The sequence below is a fragment of the Melitaea cinxia genome, chromosome 23 (genome assembly GCF_905220565.1).
Source record: "Melitaea cinxia chromosome 23, ilMelCinx1.1, whole genome shotgun sequence".
Taxonomy (NCBI): domain Eukaryota; kingdom Metazoa; phylum Arthropoda; class Insecta; order Lepidoptera; family Nymphalidae; genus Melitaea; species Melitaea cinxia.
The window spans coordinates 993,466-1,009,280 of NC_059416.1; the positions used below are offsets into that span (position 1 = coordinate 993,466).

General features: G+C 34.2%; 1 protein-coding gene across 2 annotated transcripts in view; it reads right to left on the bottom strand.

Annotated features, from left to right (window-relative positions):
* Positions 1-15,815, bottom strand: part of LOC123665080 (ABC transporter G family member 23) — a 121,498-nt gene that overhangs the window by 32,316 nt on the left and 73,367 nt on the right. The window contains exons 2-3 of one of the 2 annotated variants that reach the window (XM_045599428.1): positions 14,193-14,286; positions 9,066-9,184 (exon numbers count right to left, since the gene is read on the bottom strand). In XM_045599428.1, coding sequence (XP_045455384.1) covers positions 9,066-9,184; positions 14,193-14,286 — 213 coding nt within the window. Of the gene's footprint in view, positions 1-9,065; positions 9,185-14,192; positions 14,287-15,815 lie in introns of those variants that run through there. The other variant, XM_045599429.1, reaches the window with a different exon arrangement.

Sequence of the window (15,815 nt, forward strand, 5' to 3'; positions counted from 1 at the left end):
TTAAAATATAAAATATCAGCTCAATTCTGAATCTAGAAGCGGAGAAAATTGAGAAAGATAGTTTTCATCAAATTATTTGGGTATCGATTCCACTATAATCGATTACAGAATTCAAAAAGAAAATGTTTGCACTAGTTAATTAACTCAAGATATTCAGATGCATAATTAAAGCTGTAAACAATAACGTGTATTTAAATAAAGATACATTAATATCGAAAATATCAATTAATATTTGATAAACCAAAACGATTATCGATTTCGTATCGATTTAAAATAAATCATATTTTTAATGACAGCTTTGACAGCTTACTAACAGTAATACTGTGTCCGTCACTCGTTTCGTGTTTACTGTTTTCCGATGCATTCTGAGTCCATTCCTGATATTTATTTATGGTTTCAAGTGTATATTAATATTTGTAATGAGTTTTCAAACAGTCTTTACTAAATATAACAAACATTAATGCTACAAGAACTTAGTGATCGGGTTTTTTATAGACATTGTAACATAACCTCACTTTTACAAAAAGTCTAATAACTCCACTCTCAGATAGCCAAAATATAGATAATTTTCAGCGAGGGATCAATAAGCCTAAATGCATTAATTTATACCATTTTCATTTCATTACATTTTGGCCCAAGAATGTATGGAACCGTATCCATCTCCTTTACGTTTTATGCCCTTGCAACCTTAAAACTAAAGTCATATCTCTCATTTACTTATTACTAGAGTAAACGTGTATTAAATATTATAATATAAGAAATGTCTTGTCAATTTTTAAATAATTAATATTTTCAAAGAAAAATCATTAAAAAATCATTTGATACGCTATGAGTAACATTTAACAGATATTGCTCAAAAATGATGACGAATCCATTAATAAATGATGAATCACGTCCAAGTAATAAGAAAGTAATTACAAATAAACAAATGTACAGACACACAATTGTTATTTCTCAATATGGATGACAATTGGTGATTAATAATTTTAAACTGCTTAGTGATGATTGTAGCGTTGTTTTAAAATCGTAAATGTTGACTCAGGATTAACACATTTTCATGACATGTCTTTATTATATACTAGCTGCCCGGACAGACTTCATTCTGTGAAAATTTAAGGGTAAAATTTAATATATTTTTTATTATTATTAAAAAATTCCGTGGGCCTTAAGGAACATACAAAAAATAAATTAGCCGAATTGGTCGAGAGGTTATATTATAACGGAAGAACTGTAACTGAGGTACAGCACAGTAGGAAATTTCCTGCTCAAAATATGGAGCAGGGCGATTGGGGTAGTACCTCGATCTTACTGAAGATAACAGTTCCTGTTGGCGAGAATGGTGACCAGAGCTCCTGGGTGGATTGGGGGTATGGTCGGAAACGCGATGCTTCTATAGTGTTGCAGACGTCTGTCTTCTTCTTCTCACGGTGCCTCTTCTCTACGAAGGTTGGCGACCATCATGGCTATCTTAATCTTCGAAGCTGCAGCGCGGAAGAGAGAACGAGTACTTAGCCTAAACCACTCACGGAGGTTCTTCAGCCAGGATGTTTTCCTTCTGCCAGGTCGGCGTTTACCCTCGATTTTTCCTTGAATCACAAGCTGAAGAATTCGATATCTGTGTCCTCTCATTATGTAACCAAAATACTGTAGTTTCCTCTCCTTCACAGTCCTCATTATTTCCATCTTATTACTCATTCGACGTTTATAAGCTACGGTAATCACTTACCGTCAGGTAAGCTACGGCCTGCCGACCTAGAAGAACTAAGAAAAAGAAAATGGAACAGCTAAAATCGAATAGTCCACGCGGGTGTAGCAGCAACCATGACGCTTGTCGATTATTAAATATTATCGTGGACTAAGAGCTTGCTATATTTTTCGTAATTCCCAATTAAATTAATTTTAAAGTGGATATGAACGATTAAGCCCTTATAATAGTCATTAATACTATATATGTATAACTAAAGAACTGTAATTGTTAAGTAAATGTAATTTGTTCTTGAAGTTAATTATATATTTAGATCTCTGATACAGCTACGTGTTTTTCTAAGATCAAACAAGGTCGTTCAGATCTAATCCAGATACAGTTCTACTCAAGTACAGTTCAAGGTATTTATGTAAGTTTTACACGCGTGTATAATTTTTTTTAAATATATTTTATTTTAAGCAAGAAAACCAACGCTTCACACTCAACGGATCCCCCAGTAGGATTTTCTCCTGTGTCGGGGGTCCGGAAACACACAATACACAAGCACAAACGTCCAAACCACGACGAACATCTATATGGCGAATACAAATATCTGTAGTGAGCGGGGATAGAACCCGCGACGCCAACGTCAGTCGTTACGTATGTCAAAGCAATTGACATACGTAAAAGATTTTCAGACGACGTATTTTTATATATTACTAGCTTTTACCCGCGGCTTTGCAAGCGTTGATTTATTTTCAATAAACAGTATTCAATGTTACTTCTAATATCTCCAAGAATATGTGTTCAAAGCTTCATGATGATCGGTTGAGTAGACAGAGTCTTTCACATTTATAACATTAATTAGGGATTAGGGATTAAACATAAGCCTCCATTGTCTATGTATAATTTTTAACCGACTTCCAAAAAAGGAGGAGGTTCTCAATTCGACTGTATTTTTTTTTTTATGTATGTTACATCAGAACTTCTGACCGTGTGGACCGATTTCGATAAATTTTATTTTAATCGAAAGGTGGTGTGTGCCAATTGGTCCCATTTAAATTTATTTGAGATCTAACAACTGCTTTTCGAGTTATATCTAATAATGCCTTTTTACTTGACGCTTCTTTTGGTCGACCTCCGTTGTATTATACCGCATAACTTTCTACTGGATGTACCGATTTTGATAATTCTTTTTTTGTTGGAAAGGAGATATCCCAAATTTAGTACCATGATAAGGAAACCAGGATCTGATGATGGGATCCCAGAGAAATCGAGGGAAACTCTTGAAAATCCGCAATAACTTTTTACTGGGTGTACCGATTTTGATAATTCTTTTTTTGTTGGAAAGAAGATATCCCTAGTTTGGTACCATGATAAGGAAACCAGGATCTGACGATGGAATCCCAGAGAAATCGAGGGAACTTCTTGAAAATCCGCAATAACTTTTTACTAGGTGTACCGATTTTGATAATTTTTAATTTAATCGATAGCTGATGTTTGTCAAGTGGTTACATATAAATTTTATTAAGATCTGATAATTACTTTTTGAGTAATCTTTGATAACGCGTAGTTACTTGACTATTTTTGCGTCGATCTACGTTGTATTACTCGTCGATGTAATTGAAGTCGGTTTTTTTTTCGTTTGCGAGCAAACACAATTATTATTTCTCCACAGTAACTCCTTAATTATTCAATCCGTATAAATTTATAGCATACGACTCAATAAAGGCATTCAGTAAATTTTTATTATGAAATAGATACTAGCTGTGGCCGTAGTTTCATTTGCGTTGATGTGAAAAAAGCTACTAAAATGTTATATAGTCTGTAGCCTACCGCGGGAAATGGACTGTCAAACACAAGAAGATTTTTTTCCATTCGGACCAGTTGTGAGATTAGCGAGTTCTAACAAAGTTTTCAGCTTTATAATATTAGTGTAGATAAAATTTGAAATATTTATAGATCGTGTGTAAATAAGTCGTTGGCTAACAGTGTTCTCGATATTAAATGCATGCAATTAAAAATGAGTTGTCCGTACAAGGCGATGCAACAGGAAAAGAGCTAGAGAAATTTGAACAAGGTCGCTTTACAGTTAATAAACATGGACTGTTTGTAAAGTATATATTGATTTATTTAAATACTTTATTTTATTAGAAAATAGACATATAGTAAAATTGTTCAGCGTCTGTATCTTGCGCATTTGTGATAATTGTGTTTGGTCACAAATGAAAAAAACCGACTTCAATTACATCGATAAGTAATACAACGTTAAGTAGACGAAAAAACAGTCAAGCAAATACGCGTTGCTGGGGATAACTCAATATTTACTCGTCACTTGAATTTAAATGAGACCACATAATAAGCGCCTTAAGTGCTGTGTGGCTACGGCACCATAGATTATAGGCACCCCCTCTCTTCCCGTGGGTGTCGTAAGAGGCGACTAAGGGATAACAAGGTTCCACTACCACCTTGGAACTTAAGAAGCCGACCGATGTCGGGATAACCATCTAACCGCTGGCTTTGAAACACACAGGCCAATAATGGGCAGCAGCGTCTTCGGTGCGACAAAGCTAGCCCTGCGGTCACCAACCCGCCTGCCCAGCGTAGTGACTATGGGCAACACACATGAGTTCACGCATTTTTGGCGCGAACTTGTGGAGGCCTATATCCAGTAGTCGACTACAATAGGCTGGAATCATGATGATGATGATGATGATGATAAGCGGCAAAAAGTCAAATTAAAAAAAAATTAATTACGATCTCACGAAAGTAGATCCTGAGATTGTAACGAAACATTTAACGTAACAAAGTAGTTACACAGAGGTCATTGAACTCGTTAATGTTGGACTAAAGTCTAACAAGACGTTCTAAATTTGGCAATTCGTACAGAAAACAAATCGTTATTGAATGTAGTAGTATTACTTAAATAAAAATATGTTTATTTAGTGCTAACCACCTTATACTTAACAGACCCCAGTAGTAATTTAACTGTGTTGGGGGCTCGGAAACAATACCCAAGTACAAACGCCCAGACCACGGCAAACATCTGTATGGCAATAAAATAGTTCGCCATGAGCTATGACCGCTACGCCAACGCGTCGTCATTACCATTATTTTCAACCGACTTCCAAAAAAGTAGAAGGTTTTCAATTCGATTGTATTTTTTATGTATGTGTTACCTCATAACTTTTGACTGTTTGAGTTACATCTAATAATACGTATTTATTTGACTATTGTTTTTGTCGACCTACGTTGTATTATAACCGCATAACTTTTCACTGGGTGTACCGATTTTGATTATTTCCATTTTATTCGAAATCTGATGCTTATCATGTGGTCCTATTAAAATTTGTTTGATATCTGATGACTACTTTTTGAGTAATCTTTAATAACGCGTATTTACTTGACTAATTTTTCGTGTACTTACGTTGTATTACTCGTCGATGTAATTGAAGTCGATATTTTGTTCCTTTGCGAGCAAACATAACTTTTAAGATATAGCTTACGTAGTAAGCTACAGCTGCCACCAGGGTTATTATGATGTTACATAAGCTGACTTTTCACTGTAAAGTCCACAGGTCATATACAAAACCTTTCACTTACTAAGAGCACAATAAAAATAACTCTTTGGCTAAAAGTAAACAAACTATCAAGTATCAAAACGTTTTGAACCGTATACATTATACTTCAATGTCGCAATTTAATAAGTCTCGATATTTGCGATTGAAGTGCAAAGAAATTTGAACTATAAATATATAGCAATACGTTTTAAATACATTTATGTGTACGTGTGTCTGTTTATATATCGTAGAATGTGAGTTTCGACAGCGAACGTGCAACGATGAAACAGACCGTTGCAATTGCATTGCATTATTCACTTTACACATTTAACTATGTTTTCAATTATATAAACAGTTAACAGGTACACAACGACCCTCAGTAGTATCAGATGTTAAGGAAACACACACGTACCTAGACTATATCTTTACGACCTTTAAGGACATTTTGTTGTAGTAGTGACGATGTAGTCATCATGTTACTCTATTATTTTAAAATTTGACACAATATCTAAAGCTTATTGTTATGTTTACAAGAATAATCTACTTTTATTATGACTATATCTTAAGCCACAGAAAAGATAATCAAGATTTCGAGATATTAAGAGCTATAAAATGGCATTACACTTCTCATCACTTGTCTCAATCACGCTTTTATAAATCTTTAATGATTTTTATGTAATGAATCAACTTTTTTTTGGATTTTTTTTTATTTATTTATTTATAGAACACCAACAAAGTATCCGCCATATTTCAAGTACATATACAATAACAGTAGAGTCTATGTGTAACTTTAATTATAGGTGATAACTACATTAAATTTGACTAACATACACTAATAACATACATAAATAATATACACATGGAAATAACTTAAGATAGTGTTTTACAATTAAATTAACTACAATACAAGATTAAAACAAAAGAAATCTAAGAATTAAAGAGATATTTATCGCGGTTAATTAGGTATTTACATGCCCGATGTTTCGGATACTTTACAGCAACTATGGTCGCGGGAGGAGTGTACCCGTCGTCCGCTACCGCGTGCCGCTAGTCATTGTTAACAAAGTTGTTTGATATTCGCGTAAAAATTAGAAAAAAATATAATTTTATAAATCACTTATAAAAATAATCAATGTGCTGTGTGGCTACGGCACTAAAGAATTTAGCCACCCCCTCTCTTCCCGTGGGTGTCGTAAGAGGCGACTAAGGGATAACAAGGTTCCATAACCATCTTGGAACTTAAGAAGCTGACCGATGGCGGGATAACCATCTAACTGCTGGCTTTGAAATACACAGGCCGAAGACGGGCAGCAGCGTCTTCGGTGCGACAAAGCCAGTACTGCGGTCACCAACCCGCTTGCCCAGCGTGGTGACTATGGGCAAAACACATGAGTTCACGTTATTTTTGGCGTAAACTTGTGGAGGCCTATGTCCAGCAGTGGACTGTATAGGCTGTAATGATGATAAAAATAATCGTCACAATAAACTGTCTTGTAATTGCAGTCCTTATATTATGTCTTGTATTTATTTCTATGTGAATAGTAATAAAATCAATATACTGTTTTTTTTTTACCCTGAGGCCTAATCCTCTAATCGTCTGACAGATATCGTTCTTAAACCTTTGTACATAATTTTTTGCTTATTCTTGGAGTAGTGTCTATATAAACAATGATTATTTATTAAACACTAAGCTCTTTACACATATGACTCTATCTTGACGTCGGTCACTCGATACAACGTTGCGTAAGATCACAAATATGATATTACGCGGCGAGCTCCGTCCGATTCACGCTTTGAATATGAGGCCAGCAGACTAGCCTTAAACTATGGTGAGATTTACTTGGAATACTTATTATTTCATATATAGTTATAGTATAGGGTCTTAGTTCGTATTAAATTTTCAATGCTAAGAATTTTTGATGGAATAACTTGTTTTTATAAATTGGTTTATCAATGGAAAGTTTTAACAAAATATCTTTAAAAAGAAAAGAAAAAATAATTTTTATTTTGAAAATGATTCCATAATTTTCTTACAAACTGGATGGTCATTTTTATGTCTACGCCAATTAAAGGCAGTCGAAAGAAATAACCTAAATAGTATGTAGCATTATAATATTTTAGGGCAGTGATTATTGAGCGTCTCAACGGAGGTGTTAATGTGCAAACATTGACTGTGCTAGCGACTTACACAATAACACTTATATCTGTTAACTTGTTCTACAAATGAATAGGTGACCAACTAAAGTATTTATTGAGTTGTCGTCCCCGAACTTAAATAATCGTGGTCACAAGTTTGTGAATCGTGACTCATTTTGAAATCTGAATATCATTACATAGCATAAAACAAAATCGCTAGCCGCTGTCTGTATGCTTAGATCTTTAAAACTACGTAACGGATTTTGATGCAGTTTTCTTTAGTGAATAGAATAATTCCAGAGGAAGGTTTATATGTATAATAGATGCGTAATATAGTAGAGAAACATTGATAGTTTTAGAGGTTTCTAATGTGATGTCATAAATGAAAACATTGTTTTGCGCATATATTCTATATTATATTTATTTTATTGTATATTTATTTTATATTTCGTATCAGTATTGCAACCGTGCGAAGCTGAGGCGGAAATAAATATTTCCAACCGTGAACCGTCTGCAACGTCTCCGAATTATCGAGAGTTTCTAAATGAAAGTCGCGGTAAGTCCCGTACAATCGAAAATGTTCTCGGTGATCGTGAAAGCCTTAAATCTTATAACCTAATCACAGTTTAGTATTATCATCTGATTTAGGATTATCGAAAAGTACTAAAAAACTAATCTAAGCTTGGGACACCATAAATACTGCTATTTAGCACTAAAAGTTTTCCCATTTTAATTCTTAATGCAAATGTAATTAGGTAGTTTCTTCCGTCAAACTTTTATTACGACGTCTCACGAACCAAAATTTTACACCAGTACAAGCCTTAAGAGCGAACACAACCGATACATCCTTTTTTAGCTCAACACACGAACGTCATAACTATTGTAATAAGTAACTAAGGTCTCTATTTTCTAAGACATAAGGTTTTTAGATCAATGGCTTTTAGAACAATGGTTCTCAAAGGTTAATAATCTTTTGTTTGCTAGGTTGTATGTTGGCGTGCTGCCACCCTTCCTTCTCGCTAACGTCATTAGACAGGCATAGACTCATTATGTGGTATATCAATTACACAGACGTATTTAGCTCTGAATATATAAGCAGTTTGAAATTGTTCCGGAATCTTATGCTTAAGCCTTAATTTAAAGATTTGTAGGAAAAATATGTTTGTATGTATGTATGTGTATGTGTGTGTGTGTGTGTGTGTGTGTGTGTGTTTTTGTACACGTTCTACCGCGTCTCTATTTTTCTACGCCTAAGTCCTTGTATGCCCAAAGGTTGTCTGGAAGAAATCGCTTTTAGCGATAAGACCGCCGAGACCTTTGTACATCTTTATTTGTATGTATCACTTTTTTTGTAATGTTTCTTTGTGGTGTACAATATATATATATATATATATATATATATATGTGTGTTTTTCATGAACTCTGAACTTTGATTGCCATGATAATAAGCCTGTAAACGCTTACAATACTACAAGCATCTCAAGCTCGTCCACTCTACCCTCGACTCTCCCCAGTTATTTTGGCCTTACCTTACCCACCACAGGAATACAACACTATTGGAGAACAGCATCGCAGAATCGCCGCATCGACTTCGCTCTTCGTTTTGAGCGAGATAGAACTCGAAAAGATGTTGCTCCAGATTTTGACCAAGAGTAAGTAGAATAAAACATAATTAGGTAACTTACATGGTCCCCTTTGCGACGGACATGTTCAGATTGCTGAGGACGTGGTTCGGTCTCTTGTTGGAGCCGTAGTGTTTGAACGCGTGCCGCACGCACACCGCTTGCTGTCGCTTCTGCCACATCTGTTGGAACAATAACATAATGAATAACAACAATGCTCCAGTTTAATCAATAACCCTTCTTCTACGGGGAAAAAGACGCCTATGACCGGCAGTGGGATGTTGACTAGCATAAAATGTTACAGATTGAATAAATGAATCAATTATTATCATCATCATCATCACAGCAGCCTTTCGCAGTCCACTACTGGGCATAGGCCTTCACAAGTTTACGCCAAAAATGGCGTGAACTCATGTGTTTTGCCCATAGTCACCACGCTGGGCGGGCGGGTTGGTGACCGCAGGGCTGGTTTTGTCGCACCGAAGACGCTGCTGCCCGTCCTCGGCCTGTGTATTTCAAAGCCAGCAGTTGGATGGTTATCCCACCATCGGTTCCCGTCATCATTTTCCTATTCGAGAAGGCCTTAACTTTGAATCGGCACTTTACAAATTAATAGTGTAAATCTAGAATCGATTCGCCATACAGACTACTGTCCTACTTATAGGAACCTGCAACAAACTCCTAAATCTTACTATAATAAACAATTTTATACTCAAACATATAAATAACATCATATGACTGATGAGACTTGGCATAGTAACTATTAGCAATAGATAATATTAAAGATATATATATACTTGTATAAAGAGGAAAAAACAACATATGTATGTTGCTTCAAAGACTAACGCGCCAGACAGCTATAAACGCTTCTGACTATCCTTCCTACATAGTATTTGATGTAACCATTTTCGTTTTATAGACCATTGTGTGTGCTGCTTGAGAATAAATATTAACTATTACTTACATATTTGTATGTAATTACATTTTAAAACATTTACGTCAAAGTACGTCGCCTTATGTCTACGTTAACGAATATTTTTATACACAAAAAATGTATCTAATTTTAGAGTGTTAATAAAAATTCTAATTAGAGTAGATATACGATTAAAAAGGCCGGTTCCATCAGTTGTTGATATAAATCCAATAGTTTAAGTTTATTTCTTTACAATAAATAGGTCATATATTATATAACTAGCGACCCGCCCAGTGGCTACGGCAGTAAAGAATATAGCCACTCTCTCTTGAACTTGTGGAGGCATATGTCCAGCAGTGGACTGCAATAGGCTGAAGTGATGATGATGATGATGATCTGCTCCGGCGTCGCATGGTTGCAAAAACTATGAGTATTCCTCTATATATTATGCATGTATTATACATATAAACCTTCCACTGGAATCACTCTATTTAATAAAGAAGACCACATCAAAATCTGTTGAGTAGTTTTAAAGACCTATGCATACAGAAAGCGGAAAGCGGCTTTGTTTTATATAATACTATGTAATGATTATATAGGTCTGCTTTACGACTTTATTAGATATAGCTCGAAAAGTATTTATCAGATCTCAATTTTATTTAAATGAGTCCAAACGACACGCACCACCTTCGATTAAAAAGAAACATCGAAATCGGACCACCCAGTTCTGATACTTATAAAAATACAATCGAAATGAGAAATTACTCCTTGTTTGGAAGTAGGTTAAAAAGTTAGGTAAATCACTTAGGTTTTATATATATATATATATATATATATATATATATATATATATATATATATATATATGATAAAAGCGATTGTAACATACCTGCGAGATATGAGAAGCTTTTTTTCTTGCTAGCATATTTAAAAACAAAGCTTTCAGAAGAGAAAGAGTTATCGAACTAATATGTAACTTAATTAATGCAACGAGCAAACGTTCGTTTATAAGTATTAAGGCGCTCTCAAATTTAATAAATATTGATATAAAAATGTATGTATTTATACTTGTAAGTATGTGATATATTACAGCTATTTAGTTATTATCTTTACGTTGTTATTTCTTGCACTGTGTTCCCCGCTATATGACTCTCTCATGACCATTGGGTGACTGGAAGAGATCTCTTCTAGAGATAAGTCCACCTTTGCCATTAACTTTACGTATAATTTTCTGTATATTATTTTTTGTGCAATATTATATTATATTATTTATTTTGTATTGGCCATACAGGTGTTTGCTATGGTCTGGCTGCAGTCTTTGTGGGTCTCCCCACCGTGCCTCGGAGAGCACGTTAAGCAGTCGGCCCCGGTTGTTATCATGTACACCTGACAGCGATCGTTACTCATAGTAGGGATCCGCCAAGCCGCATTGGAGCAGCGTGGTGATTTAAGCGCTGATCCTTCTCCTACATGGGGAAATCTCCTATGCCCAGGAGTGGGATATTACTGGCTGAAGCGTATATATACAAATCTTAATTTATAATTATAAATATTTTTATTTTCTCCTTTGAAATACTAAGCATGTTATACGTAACTTATTTTCGTTTATAATACAAAACTCAACATTACGTGCAAAATTTGAACGCAAAAGTTTGCGACATCATTTCGATAGCAAGTCGCAATGTATGTCTATTTGTAACTATGTTATAGAATGAAATAAAACCATTATTTAATTAACGTAATGTTCTCACTAATACTTATATAACAGTTACTTAATTTTTATTTACATATTAAAAAGGTTTATGTAATTATTTTAACCTTTTTTTTTTAATACTAAAAAAATATTTTAAACTTTTACAATTTTATACATAGCAACACTGATTCTGTTTCGTGTCTTCCCCATTTCACTCAAAATTTGAGTAATCATCTTCGCACTTGGGAATATTTTATTACTGCAATTAATTATAATCCATACTAATATGATTTTGATAAAATTTGGCACAAAGATAGATTAGATTTTAGGAAAGGACATATACTACCATTTGTTGCGGAAAAAAGGTTTGAAGGGGTTGAAGTAAGGGGTGAAAATAAATATGTTATTAAGTATACATGGACACTGACGAAGGGACTGGGCAACAAGTTTAAAATCGCTCAACGTGCAATGGAACGGACTATGCTTGGGGTATCTCTCAAAGATAAGATTAAAAATGAGACTTTCCACGAGAGAACGAAAGTAACCGACATAACCCAGAGAATTTGCAAGTTGAAGTGGCAGTGGGCTGTCACCTATGTCACACGACTGATGGCCACTGGATCAGACGTGTTCGGGAGACCGCGTGTTGGCAAACGCAGTGTGAGCATTGATTTATAGAAAAAAAACTTTATAAATCAATAAGTTTGAAACGTCCTTCAGTCAACCGGACCGACGGACCAGGCGATGGAGCCTGGCTGAGGATTGCGGAAAACCGGGATGTCTGGCGCGAACTTGGGAAGGCATACATATAGCAGTGGACTACGATAGGTTGAACTGAACTGAAATTACTACTAATGAAACGCAGACAACGTCACGAGTACCAATTAGTAATTCAATACATTGAAATTAACTGTTATATAAAAATAAAAAAAACGAGTCTGATTTAGACCACACGACTGAAATAAAACTTACGAAACTCAACATCCGTTCGCCTCACCCGATCACACTTTTCGTAACGTTCTCGTCACGCATTCACCAGCTGACTCCCCAAGTCAAGCGGTGTAAAGAAGTTTTACACCAAAAAAGTTTTATATTTATTATATAAATACAATTACATACACTCATATCCTTTGTGCATAATTTTAAAACATTTAGGTTAAAGAAAGCACTCCTAATGTAAATAAAAATCCATGAATACTAAACACATGAAAGTTCCATTGTGGTTTTACTTTCAAGCCTTATTGTCTTCAAATTCAAATCAACATTTCACAAATGATAAAACCGAGACTTATTTTATAATTTTTGACCAAAATAGCAATTGAAGCGCTTAGCGAAAATGTAGCCCAACTAACACGAGCATTTATTTTATTACGATTATATGTAGTCCTAAAATTAACAAATACCTTTATCTTGTAATCATTACATAATATAAAACGAAGTCGCTAGCCGCTGTCTGTATGTTTAGATCTTTAAAAGTACGCAACGGATTTTGATGCAGTTTTTTTAGTAAATAGAGTGATTCCAGAGGAAGATTTATATGTATAATGCATGCATAATATAGTAGAGGAACGCTGATAGTTTTTGCAACCGTGCAAAGCGGAGGCGGGTCTTTTTAACGAGAGTTATATTATATATGTATTTTTTGTAAGGTTTAAAAATCAAGCTTACCATTTTGTATTTATTGTGTTTGTATTGGTAATTTAGCAATTTTTATTTTACTCTACGTTTTAGCGTTCTGATATAAAACCAATGGCATTGCACTGACAAAATGTTCCCAGTGAATAGACCATAATAACACAAACTATACACGCGTTAGCGCAGCGGTCACAGCACTGGCTGTTGCGCTAGTGGTTGCGGGTTCGATCCCTGGACATGATAAACATTTTTATCGGTCATATAAATGTTTTCCGTGAACTCCCGACACGGAAAAAATCAAAGTACGGGCCGTTGAGTGTGAAGCGATTTATCACTATTACTAGTGGTCACCCAGTAGTGGTCGAAATTCGAGCATAATTAATATAAATTATACGTTTGAACATTAAACAAAAGAGTAAGAAATACATGGTATAGTGTGTAATATATATTTATATTGTTTTAATGTATTTTTATGCCTAGTTTAAAAAAAAATAGCATTATGCACTTCTCTATATAAACTATAAGTGTGCAAAATTTCACAATCCACCGTCCGCGCGATTTTCGTAAAAAGGGGTACAAAGTTTTTGCTTCACGTACTAAAATATAGAAGATTTATATAGATACATAAATACGATTATCAGTTTCGCTCAAACGAACAATATTCGGTTTGTTATTAATACCAATATTATAAAGTTAAAGAGTTTGTTTGGTTGTTTGTTTGAACGCGCTAATCTCAAGAGCTACTGGTCTGATTGGAAAAAATCTTTCAGTGTTAGATAGCCCATTCATCTAGGAAGGCTATAGGCTATATATCATCATGCAAAGATCAATAGTAGGGGAGCACTTATGAAGAACGTTTCAAAATCGGGATTTTTTTTTCAAGTAACTATTCAACGCGGATGAAGTCACGGGCAGTAGTAGCTAGTTAGTAGATATATCATTTACTTACAGTACTACTTGTTTTTTCTAGTGGTGGTGAAAATTGCACTTGATTCATCTTGGACTCCTTCTCGTCGCCGATGGGCGACGTAGGCGAGGTCTCTCTGTGGACAACAAATTAACGATTAGTATTTGCTTATATATCCGCCAACCCGCATTGGAGCAGCGTGGTGATTAAGCTCTGATCCTTCTCCTACATGGAGAAAGAGGCCTATGCCCAGCAGTGGGATATTACGGCTGAAAAAAATCAAAAACATTTCATTCGAATAAGTTTCAAGAATGCTTTTAAATCGTCATTTTATAAATTATAATTATGTCAGCTTTTAATAATAGGCTGTTATTTCGCGCACAATAGTGTAAAATAAACCGATAGAAATTAAGATGAATAGACGCAGCGGAATAGAAGCAATAACTTCTATTTGACTGATATTCTGTATAAAGTAAAGAAATGGTATTTATAATTGAACAACTTTTTCGCGGTTTATTAAGTTTTTTTCGATGAGTCCTCCCGTGACCATGGTTCTTGTAAAGTATTCGAAACGTCGGGCATCTAAAAAACTTAATAAACCGCGATAAAATCAGAAAAGGTTGTTTCATTATAATGAGTGAAATTCGCGTAAAAGAAAATAATAAAAGAAACGGTGTGTAATATATTATGTTTAAATTAAAATTAAACAATAAAAACGTGCATGGCAGCTCCGGCACGCGACTGGAGTTAACTCTTAAGAACGATGCCGTATTTGAAAAAAATCATTTAGGAGTAAGCACCAATAACTGTTGAAATAAATAATAGCAGTCACTTACATAGGTACGTTATTCCTTTAAATTATTATTATTAGACGACACTGAATACGATGGTAGCTTTAAATCTTTTTTATATATTTAACGCAATATATATTTATATAAGATAAATACATAATATACTACCATATTGCGTCAATGTTAACCAAAAAACGAATTTGTATATGTCGGCTTATTTATCTACGAGTTTTTAAAATTATTAATAGTACAGATTAACTAAACGATTGTGTCAGTGATTGCTATTATTATTATTAAAAGATAAAAAGTATTATTAATTAAAATACTGAAATAATTACATAAAGAAGAATGGGACTTTTGGGCCAAAATGTAATGAGTAGAGATATTGTTTAAAAAATTGGTCATATTTTTTTATTTAAAAATATAAAATATCAGCTCAATTCTGAATCTAGAAGCGGAGAAAATTGAGAAAGATAGTTTTCATCAAATTATTTGGGTATCGATTCAACTATAATCGATTACAGAATTCAAAAAAAAAAGGTTTGCACTAGTTAATTAATTCAAGATATTTAGATGCACAATTAAAGCTGTAAACAATAAAGTGCATTTAAATAAAGTTACATTAATATGGACAATATCAATTAATATCTGATAAACCAAAATGATTATCGATTTCATATCGATTTAAAATAAATCATATTTTTAATGACAGCTTTGAAAGCTGACTAACAATAATACTGTGTCCGTCACTCGTTTCGTGTTTACTGTTTTCCGATGCATTCTGAGCCCATTCCTGATATTTATTTATGGTTTCAAGTGTATATCAATATTCGTAGTGAGTTTTCAAACAGTCTTCACTAAATATAACAAATAT